Source organism: Hermetia illucens, chromosome 5 (genome assembly GCF_905115235.1).
Source record: "Hermetia illucens chromosome 5, iHerIll2.2.curated.20191125, whole genome shotgun sequence".
Taxonomy (NCBI): Eukaryota; Metazoa; Arthropoda; class Insecta; order Diptera; family Stratiomyidae; genus Hermetia; species Hermetia illucens.
This window is the reverse complement of record NC_051853.1, coordinates 47304369-47329380: the sequence shown is the minus strand read 5'-3', so window position 1 is coordinate 47329380 and position 25012 is coordinate 47304369. Positions and strand designations below refer to the sequence as shown.

The 25012-nt window shown below is 39.8% G+C and overlaps 1 protein-coding gene across 5 annotated transcripts in view; it reads left to right on the top strand.

The window, feature by feature from the left end:
* LOC119656787 (anoctamin-4) overlaps positions 1–25012 on the top strand; it is a 58759-nt gene that overhangs the window by 6467 nt on the left and 27280 nt on the right. The window contains exons 2-3 of one of the 5 annotated variants that reach the window (XM_038063383.1): positions 6975–7105; positions 15918–16276. The exons of 1 other annotated variant lie outside the window; for it this stretch is intronic. In XM_038063383.1, coding sequence (XP_037919311.1) covers positions 7081–7105; positions 15918–16276 — 384 coding nt within the window. In that variant the 5' untranslated portion in view covers positions 6975–7080. Of the gene's footprint in view, positions 1–6974; positions 7106–15491; positions 15624–15917; positions 16355–25012 lie in introns of those variants that run through there. 3 more of the 5 variants (XM_038063379.1, XM_038063382.1, XM_038063381.1) reach the window with 3 other exon arrangements.

Genomic DNA, 25012 nt, shown 5'->3' with positions numbered 1-25012 from the left:
TGATTCAACTATCATTGAGCTTGTCTACCATTTACAGACTCTCTAAATCTTTTAGAACGATGCGAAACAAAACCGAATAGTCTAGGCAATTTGCTAAACAATGATATCTTCTACCTTCTTTATGCAGTTTCATTTTTTCTTTGGTTGCGCTTATCACTTTCACTTTCGATTATCTTTGGATTTATCTTTTCATATTTGCATTCTTTATGAGTAATCGACACTAGCCCCTGCCGATGACTATCCATATCTGAAGCAACCTGACAATAAGTTGCTATTTTGATCATATCTGAATGACTAAGAATAAAGTGAATTGGCATTCAACTAAAAATAAAAACAAGTTAGCAGATTTAAGTCGATACTTTTAACGTAAATTAAAAGAAATCACAGATTCCTTGATATGGTATTACACAATAAAAGCAGGATATCGAGACTTCTAAAGAAATGGAATCAATGAAAATATATCGAACTCAATGCATAAATTCAAACATTATCTATTAATAACTTAATATCAGTCAATTAATCAAATCAGATATCGAAAACATTGAAAGAATTTACTATTACAGTATTCACTTACAATACAAACATAGTACTCACCTCACGCTGAGCGCGTAATTGTGCAGATACACTGATTACTCTCTGCCACTAAGGGGAGCTAACCCATTCTGATTCAAATACTTGGAATGATTATTTTACTGATGATTAATACGTAAGAAGAGAGGAAAATGGAAAAGCAGATTCTTACTACCATTTCAAAATTCTATTGTAGCATTAAGTGAATTCTAAAATCCCAGTAGACTGCGGTACGGATATACTATTGAATTTAGCAGGGAGGGAGGGGAGGGGACGGTCCACTTGTCCAGTTTGAAAATAATCTTGGAAACTTCACGCGAAATGAAATCGTCTTATGAGACAATGCATTTTCTTTCCGTAAGGTGGGATTCCAGGGCGATGTGCACATTCGCAAGCAATGGCTGTTTAACGTTGCGAACGAGACTATCGAATTGTGACTATAAAAGAGGATGCTCTATCATTCTTCCTTTTTGTCCTGGCCTTGGAAAATGATATCCACGATGCTGATGTAAATGCCAGGGGCACTATCCTTTGTAAATCCACCAAATTACTGGCCTATGTTTCTTTCCTGTTCACTCCTTTTTAGAATATAGACCATTCGCACAGTTCGCTGTTTTTTTCCTTCCCCCACCCCACGTTTTTATTTTTAATGAAACTGTTCGTCAACCACTTAATGCCAGGCAACTGACAAGCTTATAAGCAGAATCGGGGACGGACACAAAGTCGAACAGAAAACTTGCACAGCGATCGGAATTCGAACCCGGAGTAGGAGTCCTCCAAAGGATTCTTGACCCCCTACAAATGGAGGGATGATTCCTTAGCCTATATAACGATGAAATCTATCACGATATCACAAGCGTAGAGCCCAGATCGGACACCCTGTTGTTGCGTCATTGATTTCAATATTAGGAAAAAATTTCAACTTTAGTATAGCATTAAATATATGCATTGTCTGCATCGTCCATCTGGGCGACAATATAAGGAGCTCTTAATAGTCAAGTTAAAACTCGGCTATCTTATGGGCTGAATGTCAGATTTCCAGATGGCGGCTCAAATCTCACTGGTGTTGTAACCGGATGTCGAATACCAAGTAGAAAAACTAAACGAATGAAGAGTCGCAAGAAGAATCCTCGAACCCGTGATGGAAAAATCAAGCAACAATCTGCTCTACGCCCTCTTTAACAATCAGGAAGTTTTACTCATAAATCTTACTTGGAAAATGTTTTATGCTATTTTTAAGGGAATGGCACGGAATGGCTACTCCTCGCACAGAGATCTTCTGTTATACTTACGGTCGGGGAAACTGGGAAATGATCTAACGCAAGTAGTATCATATTGTTCAATAAACCTACTTTATTTTCTATCAAGTGTTTGAAAAACTGACCAAGGAGAGTATGTCACATCAGAACAGGTTCACCATATCGTTTCGGCAATAAGACAAGCTTTCAACGAAAAGAAATACTGTTCCGCCGTCTTTCTGTACATTGCCCAGGCTTTCGGCAGAATGTGGCACAAAGGACTATTGTACAATATTAGAAAAAACTGCCGGCAAATATGTATGATACCTTGAAGTTCTATATAAACGGTCAGTGAGCAGTGACTGGGGATTTGCGTAAACGAGAGCAATAGTTGTTATGTTACGTTTACTCTGAGGACGTGCCTGTCCGTTTTGTTAAATGGAATCAATATTCTACAAAGTGAAAACATTAGATATCTTGGATTCCGCCTCGATTAACAGTTTACGTAGAAGACACATCGAGTGAAATAAAAAGTAAAACGTACCTACTGGTTGAACAGGCGAAATTGCAGTTGATAACTTGACAATTAGGTACTTTGGACAAGTCATTAGTTTAACTCATCTGAACGGACGGAAATCCGCTATGGGGTACGACCAAAAATTTGCAACATCAAACTGCTCCAACAAACCCGTAATATTTAGTCATATTATCGGGAAAGACTTGAAGACCACCCAAATATTCTTGCCAGGAGATTCTTACATAATTTTCATTGACATGCCATAATATCCTTCACCTTATACAGCCGACAGTATTAGTTTTGACATTTATTGAAAAGAGGAGGAGGGTAGGGGGTCGAAAGTGGTGATTTTTTTAACGAAACCATTCTCAGAAACTACCCAATCGAAAAATCGGAAAAAAATATGAAGCTGCCTCTACACGGTGTCCAGAGCTCAAAATACTCCCGATATTGAAATAATAAAAACTTGTTGTTTCTTTTTCGTTGGTGTGGGTATTTATTCTTGCAAATACCGATATTTCGGGAACCACTTGTTCCCTTCATCAGCGCAAACAAGTTCCCTTCATCAGTGCAAACAAGAAAACTTGATTGCACTGATGAAGGGAACAAGTGGTTCCCGAAATATCGGTATTTGCAAGAATAAATACCCACACCAACGAAAAAGAAACAACAAGTTTTTATTATTTCAATTAATTAATCGTTGGAAACACCGCATAATTTCACTCTGACTCCCGATATTGATATCTACTCAAATTAAGTTAATAATAATATATTACTATGTTTTTGACTAGAAGCCCCCTTAAGTTAATCCGAGAGCTACAACAATTTACAGTAATATAGACTATAGTATGATGATATCCCCAATTTTGACCAAAATCGTACCATTACTAACATGGCTACTGCAGCTCAAAGTTGCCTTTTCCGTGTAAATTCATTCTGTAATCCAAAATATCGATATCACATGAAAATGGGTAATTTGATATGCCTAATAAAGTATACATTGCGGGCTACCTGAAGCGTGTAGCTTCCGGTTTCCCGCCTTGTTTTTAATTGCTTAGATTTGATTTACCCCTGCAAAACGACACAATAATAAATTAAGTTGTTAAAAAAGCTCATCATTCTCAAAATGTTGCTGGACATTGTAGCAAATGGATGAAGAAAGAATTCCGAAATATTAGCATGAAAAGGTCAAAGGCCAGCCGATAAACCATGGGAAGAATCAATTTATGCAGATAACAAATCGGTTCGAAGAGGGGGGACGTGATCATTGAATCGGGAAAGGACAAGGTGGAACATGGTGGAGACGAGGTAAAGGTATGGCTTAGTTTGTAGCCCCACGGAAGAAGAAGAATCGGATTAATAATTCCTGTGAATTGTGCTGGGATTTTGGACCATCCTCTATGGGCAATAGGCTAGCGTTGAAATTAAAGCCATATTTCCTAGAAGAAATTGAGAATCCTTGCTTTTTTCTTCTTCAGAACTTTTTGTAATATGTACATTCCAGCTCCTTTGCAGCGCTTTTCAGAAACCATAATTTGTACTTCAGACCCTAATTTGTCAGCTTCTGTTTGTAACAATAAATTCACCAATCATTTTGAACTTTTTCCGGGATAGTAGGTTTAGCTGAACGTCGTTAGGTTGAGACCAATTGATTTTCTTTGATGTCTGGGAAGCCACTTGAAGTGATGTCGAACTCACAGTATTTTGCTATCATTGCTGAGAAATTTTTTTGCTCCGGGTATTTTTTTAAAATTCCGACATTTTTTGCTGACCTTTTGCGCTGTGGGACTTCCTGGGACTCCTCTTGCCACTGTCTTTTTTGTTGACAAAAGTCAACTCGGAATAGTCTTGTGAACATTCCGATACCTTCTGCTCGTTACATATTTTCATTTCAAATAATGTACCCCAATACTAAGGTGGTAGAATAAAAAAAAAATCCTTATCGTTTTCACATCCGCTGTAAAAACCAGGCCCTTCTGGTTTATTTAGCATGCATGTTAAACAGAGCATGGAGCATGCCTAGTAGAAGAAGTTTTCTCCGCTCAGCGGTGCAGGCTATGGTGGGTGTCTTCCGATTGATACCTAGAAGAGTATCAGTCTTGAGGATAAGAAGTGCGTGCTCAACCGAGTGTTTAGTTCGGTTGGTGAAATTCAACCGATACGGCGAAACTCGTCTGACTGAAAAGTTCTATTGACTTCGGTTGTAGCTACACTATAACACTTCGAGCAGATTTCAACTGAAAAATTTACTCATCCGACACTTCCACAATCATTGCCGACATTTCGACCAGTTCCACCTGTCAGCGCAACTTCCCCTGTTGGGGAGTCCCGTCCCCAAGTACTCGAGGAGGGCGGGGCGGGGTCTGCAAGGGGCTTATCTGTGGTTCTGCCACGAAGTCTCACCGGAGGTTATCTGGTACTATGGGAACCAGGATGGCCCTCTGAGAGCATATGCTCCAGGAGAAGTCCTGAAGGATGTGTTCTCGGCCCGGTTATTTGCGGTTGGCCCCCTAGTGGTAGTTCCATGGTGGTTGTGGTTATGCCTATATCGCGGGCAGTGCTGCTCGGAGCTCAAGCGTGGAGTTGCGCTGTACAACTCAGGGGCCGTACCCCTTAGTTGCGGCAGAGGTGTTAGATAGGCCTCGCATCTACTGGTATGAATGCTGAGTCTGCACTCAGTATAAACCAGGACCGCTGTGCTTGCATGGCGGGGCTCTGATTGTGGTCCCAAAATCAATCCGTGTCCGAAGAGGACCGTGGGATTACGCCTACACGGCAGGTACTCACGTTGAACTCCCCCAGGACTTTCATGTCAGCGCAACTGAAGTCGAGGAGACAATAAATCGAATGAAATCAGGGACCCAAAACTGTGGCTCAGTGAAATCTTTAATCGGGTTATTCAGAAAGAAAGAGCACTATCTGAGTGGCAAGAAAGTACCACTGTTCCAATATGGAAAAGGAAAGCTAGTCCGGCAGAATGTTCAAATTACCGTCCGGTTACTTTCCCATACCATGAAGATTTTTGAAGGCATTCTTACCAACCCTATTCGCGGAATCGTTGAAATAACCATGAATTAAGCCGGATTTATCAAAAACTGCGGAACTTCTGACGCAATGCACGCTGCGCGTTTACTCATAGAAACACCGTGAGAAGCATCGCCCTCCTTACATTGCATTTCCGGATCTAGAGAAACCGTTTGACCGTGTACCACACGAACTCATCTGGTATGCTTTACGATAACACTTAGTGTCAGCAGAACTCGTGCGCTGGGTTCAATTGCTCTACCACAATCCGAAAAGTAAAGTTCGAAGTATGGTGGGTGTATCAAAACCGCTTCGTGCTTCTGTTGGTGTTCATCAAGGAAGCGCCCTCTCACCACTTCTCTTTGTTCATGTTACGGACACCGTCACACGACACATCCAACGTCCAGCGCACTACACACTGCTTTATGCAGATGATTTTTTCCTAGTATCTATTAGCAAAAATGATCTCGAGCAACTTGTCCAAAAATGGAATGATTGCCTCATGGAACAGGGTCTCACATTCAATAAAAAATACCTCGGATCAACGATAACAGCCAATGGAGAACTGCGTTATGAAATTGCTTCACGTATTAACGTAACCTGGATGAAGTGGAGTTCCACAACGGGTATTCTTTGTGATGGCCGTATCAACGAACGTCTCAAATGTAAAATTTACCGCAATGTCGTCCGTACTGTCGCTCTCTATGGTTCTGAGTGTTGGCCAACTATAAAAGACAATGAACGGCGTCTTGCGGTAATGGAGACAAAGATGCTGCGTTGGACGAGTGGTATGACCCGTTTTGATCACATCCGAAATGATGATATCCGCAATCGTTATGGGGTTGCACCGATCGTGGAAAAAATGCGAGAGAGGTGTCTTATTTTATTGAAAGTTCAGCCCTCCATTTATTCCTATGCGAAATTTCGCGTTGAAATCATACATATTGCGACGCCACTACTCACCACCACTCACTCCCATACAAATTTCATTGAATTTTTCATCATAGATTGCGAAAAATCTACTTCATGAAAATCAATCAACCAAATTAATTTTACCTGCATCCATTAATTCCGCCCTATATGAGTGCTAGAAGCTATCTTAGCTTAAAGGGAAATTCGGCAGACAAAGAACAGTTGAAAAAACGAGAAATTCAGAGCCTAGACTGCAAAGATTTCTTATGGCGCTAAATATGCGCATATTTATTAAGATCAATGTGGGTTGTGAAAGTTTTAAAAAATTTAACCAGTTCTACAGAGCTACAACGTTCGTTTGCTAAAGGAGACCATTTTCTACTGTAGAGAATCAAGTTAAGAATCAATGCTAAATGAATCTATAAAACATTGGTTTATTTTAAAATCAGTTATTAGTGAATAAACGAGCTGGTATAGGATTGCCTTCTATAACATTTGTGAGTTTCGCAATTTTATTTTACCATCAAACATTTTACCAACTGCGATGACCCCCTTAAAGTGGCCGTTTTATGCGTCCATTAAAACATTCACACACTTTCATTGAAATTTCAGACAGTTTTAGTCTGATCTTCAAAATATATTGTTGAATACAAGTTATTTGTGCTCCAATAAAAGTTTGTTTTCTAATCTTGTTTATTTACAATCTAACCAAGGATAAACATAAAAGTATGGATAAAGGGATATAGACCAGCGCCAACAACTAGCTGGAGGAGGAATCGGCAACAAGTTAGAAGCAGGCGGCATTCAAGCTAATACAGCATGGCTTCGAGAAGCTATACAGCCGGTAAATAGATACTCGTAATGACACCATGTTGTAATCATTCGTTACCTATAAATTTATGTCAATAGTTTTGTGCGTTTTTTCTGTTGCGCTTTATTCGTTTGTCGGTGCACTTTGTCGTCCCACCTTGTTCATGTTATGCATCCACAGCGTCCCAGAACAATTCATTGTTCCGTTTATTCAGAATTTATTGAATTCATACTGAAACCTGTTACTTCCGGTGAGTTCTCGTGGGAAATGGGGAAGCAGCGATGAGCTTGGTACCATTTGTTCATTTTTTTGGATCAAGTTTTTTATTGAGTCGGACGTGATACGCTTTTTATGTGGGTTAGAAGCTGATGACATCATTAAAACAAGTCGTTGATGGACTATCTCCATATAGGTGCATATATGTATGAGTAAAAACACTGACGGGAGCCTTCGTGATTAAGCTTTGGTTTATCAGATGCAAATGATTCTTGTGTATGATCACCATTAATAAGCTGCAAATGAGAACAAGGCGGCAAATAATAAAATGGATCAAAAAAACTTTCGAGAGGCTTATTCATTTGTGATCAGATATTCGTGATACTCATGCAGAAAAGTGAATTGCAGCTACGATTTTAATCCATAAATCATATTCCATTTCATAGACATTTCAGGGTTCTTTTTATAACTTTCGGTTCAGCTTTTAAATCGCTAAGTTAATCCAGATATAATTGGGATGTCTACACGTTGCTATTTGTAAATATGACTGTATTCAAATTCGGAGGCTGGTTGAGTTCTATTTATAACATTTTCATGATTATTCTTATCATCAAACATTATCACGTTTTATTACGAACTTTCTCATATCGACAACATATCTACACTCTAATCCGCTATAATCCTTGAAATTATATGAATTTGAATATTATTTTTTAATTATTTTTATTTTTCTAATGCTGAACGTCATTTATTTATTCTTTTTTAGAAATTATTCTTTTTTAGAAAAAGGGCGTTTTTGGTGATCGGAAACTAAAAATCTGCACCAAGCATCTGTTAAAATATTCCTTGTTAGGATTGCGTCAAATTTGGTTATATATAGGCTGCTCCATATGTATTTAGCCTAATGATTAAAACACAGTAATTTATTATCGAAAATAGATTTATTGCTTTTCAAAATATTCCTCTAGATGATCAGTACATCTTTGGATTCGCTCAAACCATTTGCCACATCATTTTTTTCATTCCGAAAGGAATTTCTTATAGACATGCTTTTTGAACACTTCAACTGGTTCTTCGAGCGTAGAAAATCGTTGACCGCGTAGGTTTTTCCTTCACATTCGGGTCCTATGTCAGGACTGTACGGCGGATGACCCATTAATTCGATGTTTTGCTTGGTCAAATATTCAGTTGCTTCATGTGATGTGCTCCCATTGTCATGGTGAAGAATTATGCTCCGATTGCGCTTATTTTTTCTTATTTCACCAAAGACCGGAGTTGACAGTCTTACGATTTTCAAATGGCACTGTAGCCACATATTCAGTTTTTCCGAAAAACAGACGACCATTTGCTTGGCGGTGCTCCTTGCTCAAGTAACTTTTGTTGGATTTTTTTTCGTCTCGGAAGATCCATACATTCGATTATTTGTTTCGGGATCATATGCATAGATCCATGATGCATCATCAGTGTAGATATTGTATACAGCATTTGATGCACGTGATTGTATTTTTTGAGCATTTCTGTGCACCAAGCGACGCCAGTCTTTTTTTGGGCAATAGACTTCCCGCGTTAGAAAATGACTATGTTTTTTTTGCGCCGACATAGTAATTTTACCTGCCAAATTACCAGATCCATTAAAAAAAATTAAATTCAGAATGTTCATTTGTTAATTATAATGGTTTTTTTTTCGGGAGTAGGGTACGTGAATGCATTTACGCACAGAGTGTTGGACACCCGCAACAGCACGCTGTTGGACTACCAACTGAACACCCTGTCATCAGAGAACTAGCCTGGAACCGTTTGACATATTACGTCGGGCTAGCCCTTCCGTTTTTGGGAGCCTTCAAGTCAGGGAATTCCTTTCATCAACAAGAGGGGAGGGGAGGAAGGGAGTTGTTAGTTCAGGGAACTCCTTACCGTCCGATCCCTCCGCCGGTCGAGTTTAATCTTCTTCGCAATAAGAAGAGCCCGAACATAATGGCTCATACGATTCCAGCTGCCAGCGCTCTTCAGCACCTCTCTGACGATGTTGTCTGGAGAGAGCTTCCCTGCGTCTACATAAAGCTGCTGACGTAAGCCGTCCCACCACTCAAAAGAGAAAAAGGTGTCCTCAGCGTCGTCCACCACTCCATTGCAGAACATACAATCAAGCGATCGCGCCTTCCCAATTATGTGCAGGTAACACTAAAAACCTCCATGCCCACGTAGAAGTTAGGTAAGGAAGTAATCAATCTCACCGTGCGTTCTGTCCAACCACGGGTCTAATTTGTCGATGAGCCGCGCAGTCCATCTGCCCCTTGGCTCATTTTGCCAAGAAAGTTTCTACTCGTAAGGGTGCGTTGACATTCTTTACGGGCAACCACCTCTCTTAAGTTTTCGCCCTTACGGCGATAGAAAGCTTTGGGCTCCTTGGCAAGGAGGGCATCGGGGATCACAGCCGGTTCGGAGACGGTGCGATAAGCAGACGCCACTCGCGAGGCTCCCGCCTCTGCACTTGAGCAAGGCGTTTACGATCCACCTCCTTGTCAAGGGCATCAGCCCATACGTCCGCACCATAGAGCAGAACCGACTGCGTTGCTCCCATAAGGAGACGTCTCCTAGTTGATATAGGGCCCCCGACATTTGCCATTAGCCGACTCAAGGCTGTGACTCCAGCTGTAGTCCTGCTCGCTGATGCTTTGATTTGTTCGAAGAAGCTCATCTTCGAGTCGAGCATTAAACCAAGGTATTTAACCACAGGTTTTGACTCTATAGTCAACCCGCCGATCGATATGGAACGCAGGGTCAGGATTCTCCTTCTGGTCAAAATGACTACTTCGGTTTTTTCCAGCACAAGGCTGAAACCGTGAGCAGTCATCCATCCGCTTATCTGTCGCATCAATATGCCAAATCTGCTTTGCGCGTGTTCAACAGTGTGTCCGGCAACAAGTGCCGCAACATCGTCTGCATAATCGACCAGGCGCGACTCTTCGGGCATATCGAGCCTCAGCAGCCTATCGTAGGAAACGTTCCAGAGGTCCGGCCGTAGGATGGATCTGTGCTACGCCCGACATGATTTCCATCCTCCTTTGGCCCTCTAGTGTCTCATAGAGCAGGGAACGGTCTTTCAGATAATCCCTCAATATCCGCAAGAGATAGCTTGGCATGTGAAATGACTTTTCTAGTGTGCCTAGCATATCTGTTCATCTTACGGAATTGAAGGCATTTCTGACATCAAGCGTTATGAGGAGCACTATCCGTCGAGATCGGTGGCTGTGTGCCTTGGCTCAATGAACCGCATCTACGACCTCCATAACAGCATCCACTGTAGATCTCCCTGTTCTGAACCCGAATTGCCTTGCGGATAAGTCCCCGGCAGCGTGGATCGCTTCAGCGAGTCTACTCCCTCCTAATGAGCTTCTCGGCCGTGTCAAGCATACAGCGGTTGGTATGCAGACGGGAGCTCCGGGTCTCTTTTGCCCTTACTGATCAACGCGATTCTGGCCAATTTCCAGCGACAAGGAAGAAAACTCCCGTTCAAGCAAGCGTTGAACATAGTTTCTAAACTTCCGCCGGGATGCCATCAAAGTCTGGCCTGGCCTTCTGGTTTTTCATAGTGAGAACTGCTTCTTCGAGCTCTCTCATTGTGAAAAGGGGGCAATCCGCGATATTTTCCGCGCTATTTACATCAACCCGTACAGGGTGTCTGGGGAACAATGCCCGCAAAATGTGGTCCATCTGGTCGGTACTTAGTATGCAGGGCCTCCGTAGAGCCCCGATTTTCCCGGTGACAAACTTATAGCCAAGTCCCCACGTGTCCTCATTCACCTCATTATGCCACCCGCCAGCCGCGAGCTCCGCTTTTATTCATAGCGCTGCGGAGTCTCCTTTTTGCTGATCTATACTGTGCCTTCATGGCACATGGCGTCCTCCAGAGCATCAAGACGGCGCCAAAAGTCCGGCATCGTCTCGTTCGAAGGATCCAGACAAGGCCGTTCCCCTGGCCTTCCTCAAGAACACGAAGTCGAACGTCGTCCCGAACCCAACAAAGAGTTGTCGACGGCTCCGGAGACTCCCAGTGTGTCCCGACGTGTACCGGTCATTCGCAGTTCGCTCTTCACCGAGAAGCTTTCTCGAGGCTACTACCTAGGACACACGTATACTGCCAGCTAGAGGGTCTCAACTGCTTACTCGGGCACCTTAGAGACGTCACATCCCGTATCGTAAGCGACCCGTTAAAGATCGCAAACGACCCCTAAGTGGGTCCATTAAAAAAATTAATTTCAGAACAGAAGGGGAAGATGTGGCAGACTCTGCCTGAGATGGAGCCATGACGTAGACGAGGACGCCAACAGCTTTTAGGAATATAGAATTAGTGGACCTTAACGGAAAGCCCTGAAGGAGCTCTTTACTAAGGCAGGCCTAGACCGGAAGAGAACTGTGTCTTCCAATATCACATTTCCAGTTTTTCGCTCATGTTCGCCTCGCCTCGCGGATTAAATTGCCTTGTGGTAAATTTGCTCACATGGCCTTCTTAAATGAATTTTCTAATATCAGCAGAAGTTTCTCCTCCTTCGAATCCCTCATGGTTTGCATTTTTTCGCCAAATAATGTCTCAGTCGCTTACTTTCCTTGTTCGTGCCCAGCCTATCCTGCCGAAGAGGTCTTTCATGTATGTTCCTCAGTTATCCTGGCCTGCCTTTCATTCTCTGTGGTGATTTCAATCTTCCTCTTATTAGATGGTAAAATTTCCCTGTCTACCTATCGAACACAATCATATGACTTCTTCCCATTTTCATCTTATGCCTTTTCTTCCTGTTCAACGTTAATTGGAATCATAATAACCACTTCCTCGATTTGGTATTGACCTAACCTGGTATTTTTAACAATCATCCTAGTGAGTCGTCTTATCTTAAACTCAATGCATACAATCCCTTCTTGAAGTTGATTTTCAAAGGTATAGCCACGACAGCATAATTCAACTTTCATATTGTGAACTTTTTTTAACCATGAATAATTTTTTTTCAGCAATTTATTTATTATGCCATCAAACGCTTTTAGCATCCTAACATATGACATTCTGGAAAATCCTTCTCTCGGCTTAGTTCACCTCTTTTAATCGAAGGGCGGCTTGCTTCATAGCTTTACTTACGTCTACGAAAATTTTAATCAGAAATGCGTATTCTCTATGTTTAGAGAGCAAAGAAGGTTCACTTGAGCAACGGGAATTCAATCTCTTCTGGCTGCAATTCCCGCTCTTCGTCATTATTTCTGCTGCTAATGTAAAATTCGCTGATTTCACGTTTACTATCATTTTTAACAGATGTTTGTTCGAAAGTATCTTTCTGGATATATGATTGGAAGTTCGTATTATCCGCATATATGAAAAAGAAGACGTTAAATTGGCCGGAACTAGCTTCTGATGTTATTCCTTTCCTCAGCTGAAACCTCTCGATCCAGATGAGGATCCTCTCATCCGTTGAACAAAGTGTTGTCACCTTCTAGACGTGTTGCCACTTTCTAGACGTGTTGTCAGGTGAAGGTTCAAAGTGGTCGCGTATGCCAATGACTTACTAATATTGGTGGATGTTCCCCTCCGGTATGAACGAAATCATGAACGGCGCATAGGCAATGGTGTGCCTGTGGGCTGAAAGATACTAAGTTAAATTAGAGACTGAACATAGCACTGAAGCTTAAGAAACTCTTCGGTCTGCGGCCAAAAATGGTTCTCTGAACACCCACAGCCTCTCAGAGGGCCATCTCGGTTCCTATGGTACCTCCTGTAAGGCCACGTAGCAAAAGCCACTTCGGGTGAGCCCTTATAGACTCGGTTTTGATCGTCCTCCTCAAGTACGTGGTTGCGGCACTGCCCAACGGTATTATAAAAGACAGTAAATTCTCTTTGGTTTTTCCTGCACTTGTCTCTTGGCATTGGCTAGTTTGCATAGCAATATTCATAATCGAGACATAATTACACAATGCTCCTTCGTTTCTTTTTCTTCAACAATTTTCCTGTTGGATGGTAAAGTCGGCTCGTTTGGTTTACCACTGTTCCTGGTTACCAGTTTTGCCCATGGGGATTAGGGGAAGGTGCTTCTCTCCTAATTACTTGAGCGTGATCGCAGATATCTGTATAATTGCGAAGAAGCGATCGTTTTCTTTAGTAACTATTGAGCATAGAAACACTGAGATATATTCTTTAAACAAGCCAGAAAGGCACGAAGTTTGGACCGAGCTGGTGCAGGGAGTGGATCTATTCCAAAATAGAGCTACGAAAGAAGGGTACTTTGAAGAAAATTGTTACAAATTATTAGATATATTCAAATGAAAAGCTGAATTTTGAGTATCTATTTCAACTAGAGGATATATCACTTTATTAAAAATCGAGCCGACCCCGCTTGTGAACGTCCGCATAGCTTCATCGAAGATTTTTTTAGTTACATCGTGTATTATTTTGGCCACTTCAATAAGTAAGCCTTCCAAAATTGAAACTATCAGTATGACACTAACCACTCCTTATCGTTACTCATATGTATGTTATGCTTTCCTGTTGATTGTAGGATGATGGTTTTCCTATTAGCTTATCCGGTTTTGGGATCGGAGAAAATCCTGTTCACTTCCATTTTCTTATGGTAAAAAATACCGTTTTCAAACCATCTGTTAGTTTCTGAGCGTATGTCTGTTCAGATATTGTCCTAATTGCCGATTTTAACACCTAATAAGAGATGCAATCATTTGGTTTGATTTAGAACTCATTCTCCGGTTGCTAGTGAGGACCTACTGCAGCTGACGTTTTTCGACATTGGCTTCACCTTTTCATCAATAAGCAATTTTCCCACTCTGCTAGGTGTGGGCCTTGAATATGCAGCCTTTCCAGCAAAATCATTACACTGTAACAACACCTCTAAAAAGGTTCTCATTAAATGATCTGGGTGTCTAGAATGTGGATTTTGTTCTTTCGAGGCAGCACCTACTGCCTAGTCATCACTATGCGTACATTCTCTGCTGACATTCCGGTGTAGGGAATGTACAATAACCTCTACTAAATAATGACTAAATTGGAATAAGGCCTCGAGTAAGATCCTTCTTTTTTAAGGCTTAGTGTAAAACAAAATTTTATCGAAATCGGTGTCTGTCACACACACTCTTCTCAGAAACGGTTACTCCTATAGATATGAAAATTACTGGGAACTATGGACCCCCCCCCCCCCCGCATTGAGTTTAAGAGAGGGTCTTCATTCCCGGAAAATTGGGGGGGGGGGGCTAAAACAGTTTTTCACCGAATATGGTCATGTGGGGTATCAGTTGAAAGGTCTCGATTAGTACTTTTCTGAGTTCAGTTCTAACATTTGCTGCAAAAGGGGGGAGTGCAGGGACTGAAAAGTGATCATTTCTTTCAATTCTCCGAAGTTAATCAGCCAAAAAATCTAAAAAAAATACGAAGCTGCCACTATATGGTGTCTAGGCTTCGAAGTACCCTCCATACCTATATCTGCTTAAATAAGGTTAATAATAATATGTTATTATTTTTTGGTAATTAACTGCTAATCCCCCTTGACTTCATCATAGAGTCAGAGTATAGGCTATAATATAAAGAATGATCCCACCAAGTTTGGTGGTTTGGTCGCACTATTACTAACAAACCTATAATGGGTCAAAGTTGTCACTTCTGTGCAACCTTATTACAATCTAAGAATTTGAATGTCAACACTACGCTAAAGTGAATAGTCTGACATAATATATGCATATACATTACGAGCTAGGACGATTGTCCACTCAAATACTTTTATGTAAAAAAATACACAGGTATGAAAGCTAAAGCGTCCAGCTCTTGTTTCTTAACTTGTTTCGTTTGCTTTCCTGGCTCCCCCATTCTATTTCTCATACGTTGTAGTCGCCGGCAATAATGTTCAGGTTTTGATGCTGGACACCTCCCACTAGTCCATGCAGCATGTTTGCAGACAGTTCTTCTCTCAATGCGACGTGGCAGCCGTAAATTTGCACATAATTGAACTTAAGACATCCAAAGTTTCGTTTATGATGCTTCGCTACTCGCTACATATCTCGATTTCCACTCAAGTCTTTCCACTTTCGTCTATTCCCCAAACGTTTGCGATTTCTTATTGGTCGCAGATAATAGCGACATCGACTAAAAATGTGGAACCCAGCTTCGGCCTGTGAACATGTGTTGTGCAGTCCTTCTCCATGAATCACTCATTTTCAGTAGGTGTTTAGCTTCGTAAGGTTGTCAAAATTCTTTCTTTTACGCCCTTTGTAACTAATACCATGAAGATTATCTCAATGAAGGTTTGCGGTAAAAATCTTATCCTCGGTCTGACAACTTATCATTGAAAATGTGGTAATAAATGTATTTAATGACTTTGGCACGATGATGTTTTATCTTTTCTGCACATATCCGTGAGCTCTTATAATTTTGCGAAAAAAGTAAACATCAACACTTTTAAGTATCAAAAATGAAATACAGTGATTTTGCTAGGAAAATATTGTAAATATCAACTGACATTTCATCATTTCTTCACCATAAAGTTCATCACGATACATTTTCTTGTGTTTATGAATGTTTTAAATTATTCTCTTTATGAACTTGCAACATGCATCTTTTCTAAAAGTTGTGCTTGTTTGAATTTTTTAGTAAATACCACTGATCACGACTACACTGACACCGAAATGGACGACAGAGAGAGTGTCTACTACGATACAATATCTGTTGCTGGATCAGAACCGAATCGAAAATCTTTGTCATTATCTCGTCAAACCATCTATCATTCGGCCGATGATCTTCCAGGATATGATCCGACACCATCTCGATTTGCAACTAATAATCGAAATTATTCATCAATTTTAACACCAACTAAGAATTCCCGTAATCCTAAATCAAATGATATCAACTCAACACCTTACTATAGTCATATTGCTTTGGCTGGCGGTGATTATGGCGATGGAGGTGGAGTTGGAGGAGGCGGAGGACGTGCAATGTCGGAATGTGATGAGGTCTCTGCCAGCCTTCTCGATAGTTATAATAGAGTTAACAAGAAATTGCCAATTACGTATTCCCAGTGGAAATCTAGGGTAACGCAAATAATTTTATATGATCATGATTTCCTAGTTCTTCCGAATTATTTTATTTTAGTTTTGTATTTATTTTTTTCTATTTCTGTTTGTTTTGAATACTTATAATCACTTTCTATCTATCGTACTCATTTTAAAACTACACGAAACTTTCCTATTAAGTACACTCCCTATAAGGAGGAGGAATGTCTGATTGAAATTAACTTTTTATGAAACAACAACAGTTATTAAGGTGTTTCCAACTCTTTAAAAAGTGAACGGTTGAAAAGAAATAACACGTCTTTCAAATGAATGAACGGTTAGTAAATAAATTTTGATATAAAGTACGATTCTATATTCGAAAATATTTCATGGCCGAAATCAGCAAGAATTTAATGAACAAATTTAAGCAAATGGGAAGATCGTTAGAGTTTATTTCAAGTACTTATTCACAAATCTTTCTCAATGTCAAGCTTATGCACTGATAAGCGTAGCAATTCCATTACAACTGGCACAAAACTGAAAATTTTGTTTCATATTGGAGCAACTCTTATCTTAATTATTTTAATAACCAAAATCTTTCATTACTCATATGTATATATTTATTACTATTAGATATGACAGAGCACCTATATTGACGTCAGCAGAATATTAGCATCGCACCCTGGTTAGCTAAAAAACTTTCATGGATGAAAAGTTAACGCTCATCTATCAAGTTATTACCTAAAACAATATCTAGTCACATCATGTAGATAAAAAATGTAAAGTCATAAAGGTGCTGACGTGAGAGCAATGTTCATTTTTGCTTCTTTCAAGTTTGAATGTATCCAGTTAAAATAGCGCATACGCATGGATGGGTACTGAGATCACCCTAATCTAGTCATTGCGAATTTTAATTCAATTCCATCACGAGTTAAAAAGCTAATGCAGCTTCCTGTCTTTAAGTAACTCTTCTGCAATATGCCTTCATATCTTCACGTTGTAGCAAAATTTCATACAGACATTCCTCCTTTTATTTACAAAATTGATCCTAAAATACTTTTCTGTTTTTCTCTACACAGTTACACTTGGGATGGCTTTATTACGTTGATTTGATATTTTTGATTTGTGATGCTTTCAAAAGTTAATTTGATTGAAATTTTTAAACAAGTTCTTAATTTCAACGTATAACTTTAAAACAAAAGATTTTCATTCACTATGATAGCTTGCGGGATTGGGTAATGGCAATTTTTTGATATATACTTATACACGAATCTCTAACAAATTCGATATAAAAGCTTGATTTCGTTTGTTCAAAGTTTTTGCATGTTGTTACTTGAGAGTATGCGAAAAGTTTAAAACGTGCGTTTAGGCTTAGTTAGAATTTCATTGATAGTATGCAGGTGAGTAATTCATATTTTCTGTTACATTTTGCTGATTATCCATGCCATTATCTGTAGATTCAACTTTGTGATTTTTAGTTTCAATCGATTTACTATCTACAAGAATTCTCTTCATTAATGATTTGCGTTAACAAAACCAACAATAAAAAATAACTTCGCTTCCTATATATCTACAATTTTGCCTAAAAAATATAAATTCTCTTTTGAGGTTCTCGATTATGTTTATATATAGCGAATAATAGGTAACAAAAGTGCAAAATTTGGTGCATATGTTACCATTAATAAATTTAAGTTGTGATCGAAGCTAATTCTCTGTGAGAAGTAGCTGCATTCACACACGCCTACAAACGTTTTACTTTCACGTTAAGTGTGCATCAGCAAATTTGCAGAGATGAACTTTAATAATCAAGTTGAAAAAGCAGGAACAAATACTAAAACATAAAAATCAGATAAAAAAAAGTTTAAAAATCCATAATTTGAGTGTTCAACTTGTGGGTTGACCGTTTTTAATTAGGGACAAATCCGGTATGCTTTTGCAAATATCGATTTTTCCTCAGTGTTTATTTTTAAGGTTTTGTGTGGAACAATATACGGTTGCTATCCACCCCTTACTGGGACATACCGCGTCAACCACATCTACGCACCATCACACACGGTTCATTGAAATGCGCTTCAACTCCTTTGAGGGACCCGCTTGTCGGCTATCTTGGGACAATGCTTTCCACTATATGCTGTAGCCGCCCCTCCTTAATGTGTGACTACCACTTCCACTTTATAATCACATAAGAAGCGGGTATCTGGTCTGTGCACCAACCAAGCTATTTGTTTGAAATAATATCAGGCCAGCATACTTCAATTATATGTCGCAGACAAGCGTTTATGAAAGCTTAGAACTTTCGAATAATAGTGGTGGTCACTTTCCATAGGGTACTCTCATACAACAACAAAGAAAAAACACTAGGATAGAACAATCTCAACTTGTTTGGTATTAATATAACTGGATTTCCATATTTTAGACAAGGCAGCCTCATTCGGTGCCAATGGCTGAAAATACGCTTCTTAGGTATACAAAATCTTCGATGCTCTGGCCATTATTACAGATAGGAAGAAAGCGAAGGCCAGCAGACTGAGAACCTGGGTTTTGTTGCTGTTTATCTTCAATCCAACTCTACTTGCTTCTATTTCCAAATACGGAGCCATTTGGTCAAGATCCATGGCCCGGTGAAAGAGCAAACAGGTGTCATCAGCGTAGTTGAAGTATTTAAGGAAGAAGAAAGGCAATTTAACTCCTCCACATACTCCGGATAACACAGTATGAAGAATATCACCGATAACAAGAAAAAATAATATCAGTGACGAGATGCAACTCTGGTGGACTCCACTTTGGACCTCATCTTCTTTTAAAATTTTACCTCGAGGCAGCACGTGACATTTTGCGCTATCATATGTCGCTCTGATAATGTAGAGCACGCCAGATATACTCCGTGTTCACGCTTTTGCAAGCCTTCTTGAACATTATTTCCAAAAAGATCCGTTGTTGATTTGATCAATGCAGGAGAATAAGAAGCGTAAACCAGTTTACACTCTATTGATTAAGCTTTTGAGGTATTTTTTTATGCCTTCCAAGATAATTTTACCTATTATCTTTGCGTCGGCAGGGAGCACACAGATATCCTCCAATTGACGCACTCATGGCGGGTTCTTTTCTCTGCAATCTTAACGACTACCCCCTTCCTCCATTCTCTGCAAAAGATCTCAGATTCCCAAGATTTCGGTACGAGTGGAAGTACAGGTCTGCGAGGTGAATTCTTCTGTTTGGGGGTATGTTACGGTGACTAGTTATTTCGTCCACAATAGGGGGGACTTCATAAGATGTGATATGCTTAAGAATCATGGTGAAGTGTTTCTTCCATCTCTTCAGCTGCTTCTTATTGTGGTAATGATTGGACCGTTAACGTCCATCACAGGACCATCGAGAGATTTAGGACCCCATGCAAGTTCTTTCGTGATGCAGTATACACTTGCTATCTGCGGCGTTTTGCGCTTCCTGGACCAGCGTAGTAAAATATTCCCTTTCGTCACGGCGCAAACTAGATACAATTACATTCGTACTATACTTAAAAAAGGGTTTATTTTGCAAATAATAAGAAATTGGAGTAGTCCTTCATAGTAATAAAGAAGTAAAAATATCTAGACAGTTAATAAAAGTTACGGCGAGAAAACCGCCAACGCCTAGCCTAGTATCACTAAAATTATTTAACTAAATTGTAATATGTACATTCTTTGGTGATGTTATAAACTTAAACTTCAATATAATGAGACGACCGTAATTGTAATTCATAATGTTTTCTAAAAAACAATTGAATTCACTATAGCAATTGGAGTTCCTTGAATTAGAACCGAAAGCTTCAGAATTCCGTTGACTGGAATAAGTACAAATTTCTATGCTTTGAAGGCTTGCACTTGCTGCCATCATTAAAGATATCATTTAGGATAGTGAAGATCTGGATTTTATACAATTTTAAAAAGGTCGAAAAATAATTTATTTAAAAAAAAGAATAAACAACATATCCATAATCGGTAAATAGTCGGGACTGCTAGAAAATTTATCAAACCTATTCAAAATAAAAAGGGGACAGTTTTGTGTGAAACAAAACCTTATTAGAATCGAGTCGATGCCTGCCTGTTCGTCTGTCTGTCTGCATGTCTGTCTATCTGTCACACTCGATTTATTCGGAAATGGCTAGACCGATTGTCACGAAAATTGGTGAGGGCAGACATTTCGTTTTAGTTTTTTAATTATTTATATATCAATATCAATTACTCGAGACAGCCATATGTATATATTTATATGTATATGCTAATGGAGTTTTGGGGTAGTGGCTAATTCAAATAGATATATTTGTACATTAAACCAGCAGTATTCAATATATATACTGTATATGTGCATATCGTGCTTTTGTGCACGAAGTAAATTGGAAGTATGTGCATATTATGAAAAAGGAAAGGAAAAATCCTACGTTGTGTCGAGGATGAAGCAATTCTGAATATACATATGTAAATTTGTCCACCGAACAAAAATTGTTCAAGATATCTGTCTGGTCAACTCGGATTTTGTGGTTTTCAGAAAACCCTGCTTTTAGTTTTAAGCATCGAAAAAATATAGATAAATGGCCTTCTAACCGTTTCACGTCGGTTCCGCAGCGTCGGGCAAGGATCCCACCGCATTGCTTATACAGTTTGTAGTCGGTTTGCGGCACATATATGTAAGTGTTTCGATTGATTTTCATGCCCATAGTGTTCAATATTTGCATTATGGATACATATACATCATTGAAAATATCGATGGAAATGTTCATGTCTATATCTTTGCAACTTTGAATAGATTTCGGAGCCAATACTTAGACAGTGGTATTGACCCTTACGGGCGTTAAACACATTATTTTCACCCATTGCGCAAAGTGATAGTAACAGTCAAAGTAATCGTTGACGTAACAATCTAATTGGATCAGGTCCTTGTTGTGTGTTAAAGCACTTTTTCACGACCATAACATAACCATAACATTTGCACTACAGGACTATGGTACCCGTTAGAGTACACATTCAGTCATGATATAAGTTCCGTTGCCACCAACGAATTTGAACCACGATCTCCCATGCAACAGCTTAGTGCTCTAACCACTAAACCATCTTTGCTCGATACCTACATATGTAAAAACACATGTCCATAGCGAATCAAAATGTGCCATAGACCCTCTAAAAGTTGATTCACACAGAGGTAATATGCAACAGTAGCCAGTGCTCTCCTCACTAAATTCTTGAAAAGAAAGGATCGCTGCTTTGACAACAGACCATTTTGGGTTGAACTCAGGCATGGAAGAAAGACAAGAAACATCAACTCGGACTTTGCAATGCCAGCAGTTTTTGAAAGGCTTTATTAAGTAGCAATCAAACTTTCGTCACCTGGGTTATCGTGTAAAACCTTATTCACGCGTTGAACTTGTAATGAACCTGGACTTTTAGGAGTGGTGAAGAGACGATCTCGAGTCGAGGCAAATAGTCACCGTGTAAGTTTAGCCACATCTAGGCATGTGCATTAGTGACTGTTGCCACATGCTTGCATGCTACTGGACCCCTTATGGAAATGTTGGCGGGTTTCTTAACAGTTCTGCTCCCAATACTTCATTTTACAATTTTCACGTGCTCACCGATTAGCATGATTCCGGCCGGAGAAAGGAATTCAAAAGTTGTCTTGAAGGAAAGGTTACGGTATCCCTGGTGAAAGAATGATCTAAGTCACTGCCTGAAAGGCATTGTTGCCACGAGAGCGAAATATCAATTTCTGATTTGATTGAATTTAATACACATTACCTGCCGTATAGGAAACCCCAGAATAATGGGATGCTTTTTATATTATTTTTGAAAATTAACAACTTTCAATAGTTATGTATATAATAACTACTCAGAATAACTATAATTGAAGTAAGAAATATAATACAGAAAAAAAAAACGGAAGAAATAATAAAAGTCTAAATTGTTATTACATACATATATTATATTTGTTATATCAAGATAGTAATACGAGAACGCATTTAATAACGTTTGAATTCCAAATACTTTGAAATGTCAAAGTTCCCCACTTCCATCTTCTTCCTTTGTCCCTTTTCGCGTGTTTTCCAAGTTTTCCACTTTTATAGCATTCTTATCCAAAGAATCGACATGAAATATTAAATCGTAATTTACTAATCTGCCTTCTTGTGCGTAGCTCTGATTTTTCTTATCAAAAGAAGTAAAACCCCACATCCCATTGTACATGATGTTCCACAGCAGCATCTCCAGTACAGAGTCTTCTAAGAATCTGTCATCCATGTCATACCAGAGCCTACGTTCTTGTAAGTAGCTGTTGACAATAGTTGTGAGATAGGTGGGGATACCGTATTAGGTTCCAACTGGCTGAATGCATTCACATTTATGATGTCCAGGGTCACCACAGCACAATATTTGCCCTTTCCGTGAATTGCCTTCGCCTAAGCCAGTAATCACCCTGATGGCATCAATAGTTGATCTGGCTTCACGTTCTAGCATTTTCCTTACAGTGTCCATAGAAGGGTAGTTCAGCTGGAGGTTTACCAGCCTTAGGCAACAATAGTAACTTCTGCTGTATGCATCATCATCATCAACGGCGCAACAACCGGTATCCGGTCTAGGCCTGCCTTAATAAGGAACTCCAGACATCCCGGTTTTGCGCCGAGATCCACCAATTCGATATCCCTAAAAGCTGTCTGGCGTCCTGACCTACACCATCGCTCCATCTTAGGCAGGGTTTGCCTCGTCTTCTTTTTCTACCATAGTAACCATAGATATTGCCCTTATTGACTTTCCGGCCGGGATCATCCTCATCCATACAGATTAAGTGACCCGCCCACCGTAACCTATTGAGCCGGATTCTATCCACAACCATCGCTCATAGATTTCGTCGTTATGGAGGCTACGGAATCGTCCATCTTCATGTAGGGGGCCAAAAATTCTTCGGAGGATTCTTCTCTCGAACGCTGCCAAGAGTTTGCAATTCTTCTTGCTAAGAACCCAAGTCTACGAGGAATACATGAGCACTGACAAGATCATTGTCTTGTACAGTAAGAGCTTTGACCCTATGGTGAGATGTTTCGAGCGAAACAGTTTTTGTAAGCTGAAATAGGCTCTGTTGGCTGACAACAACCATGCGCGGATTTCATCATCGTAGTTGTTATCGGTTGTGATTTTCGACCCTAGATAGGAGAAATTATCAACGGTCTGAAAGTTGTATTCTCCTATCTTTATTCTTCCCGTTCGACCAGTGTGAGTTGATTTTGTTGGTTGGTTGGTTTTTGGTGCTGACGTTGCCACCATATATTTTGTCTTGCCTTCATTGATATGCAGCCCAAGTACGTCTGTATCCATATCGCAGCAAATATAGCCTCTGACATGCACGCTTCGAACATTTCAGTGAACATGCCCGGTCTGTATTTACCGGCGAGTTTAAAGGCCCTATTTGGTATCTTATCTAAGCCCGAGGCTTTTGTATCTCCTATTTTACCTTAGATCTTCAGCAGCTGTCTCTGCTGGCTGGGGGACTTGCTGTTACATTCAATGGTCGCTGGAAGCTATCAGTTTCTTCTTCTTGCAAGGGTCATAACCACTAGATGATTTTTAACAAGAGAACAGTGTGGCATGATCTGCGGAGATTAGCGACCTCTGAATCGTCCCATTACGATCCTATAGACGCTCCTCTAAGGGTTTACGTCCGCTTCCGAACAAAATTCGTTAAAGCATTCCCTCTTGCTCCGTAGGATTGGCAGCTTAAATGTAAATAGGTGGGCTCTTTTTGCCACTCTTCTGACTCGATCTCGATTCGTAGGTAGTCTGCTCAAGTGAATCCTTTTTTTGAATGAACCTCATTTTCTTATTGCAGTTAACGCTTTCCAAAATTCGGGGTATTTACCACTTCCGACAATATGCCGGTTATCCGTCTCTCCTTCCTTTCGTGTAGTAGGTATTTGGGGTTTCTATTGCACTCTTTGGCAATACAACCTTTCTCACCACCCCTATAGCATCGATTGGATCTACCAATGCCACTGATAAATCTGCCTATTTATCTGTCCCAGGCCCTTTTCGCAGGAACGGCTAGGTCTACTGATACCAAATTTGATAGAAAGGTTGAAACTGTAAACCCCCACACATGCAGTGAATTGCATTCCTGCACGTTGAACTTAAGGCGGATTGCAACATTTTTTTTCATCGAATTTAGTCAAGTGTGGTATCAAATGAAAGGTTTCAATTCGTTTTTTTTTCCGAAGCAATATTAGTTTTGACATTGTTCGCAAAGGGGAGGAGTGTGGGGGTTCGAAAGGGTCCAATTACTTCAAGGACCCATTTTTAGAAATCACCCAATCGGAAATCTGAAAAAAATTATGGTGATCTATGTACATGGTATTTAGTCACAAAATACTCGCCGATACGATATCCACTAAAATAAGGTTAATAAGAGTATATTATTGTATTTTGAAAATTTACTGCAGTTTGCACTAAGGTTTTGATATGAAGCAGCATACTGGAAAGTTTGGTAGAAATCCTGCTCTTATTAACAAAGTTACAGTAAGTCAAAGTTGCCTCTTTTGCATCAAATTACTACTCCCTAAGAGATAAAATGTCAGTACCAGATCGACTTGAATATTCAACATATATACACTACGGGCTATTTATAGATGAAACCATAGTGTATCCAAATATTCTTACATAAAAAATCAACAAAACCTTT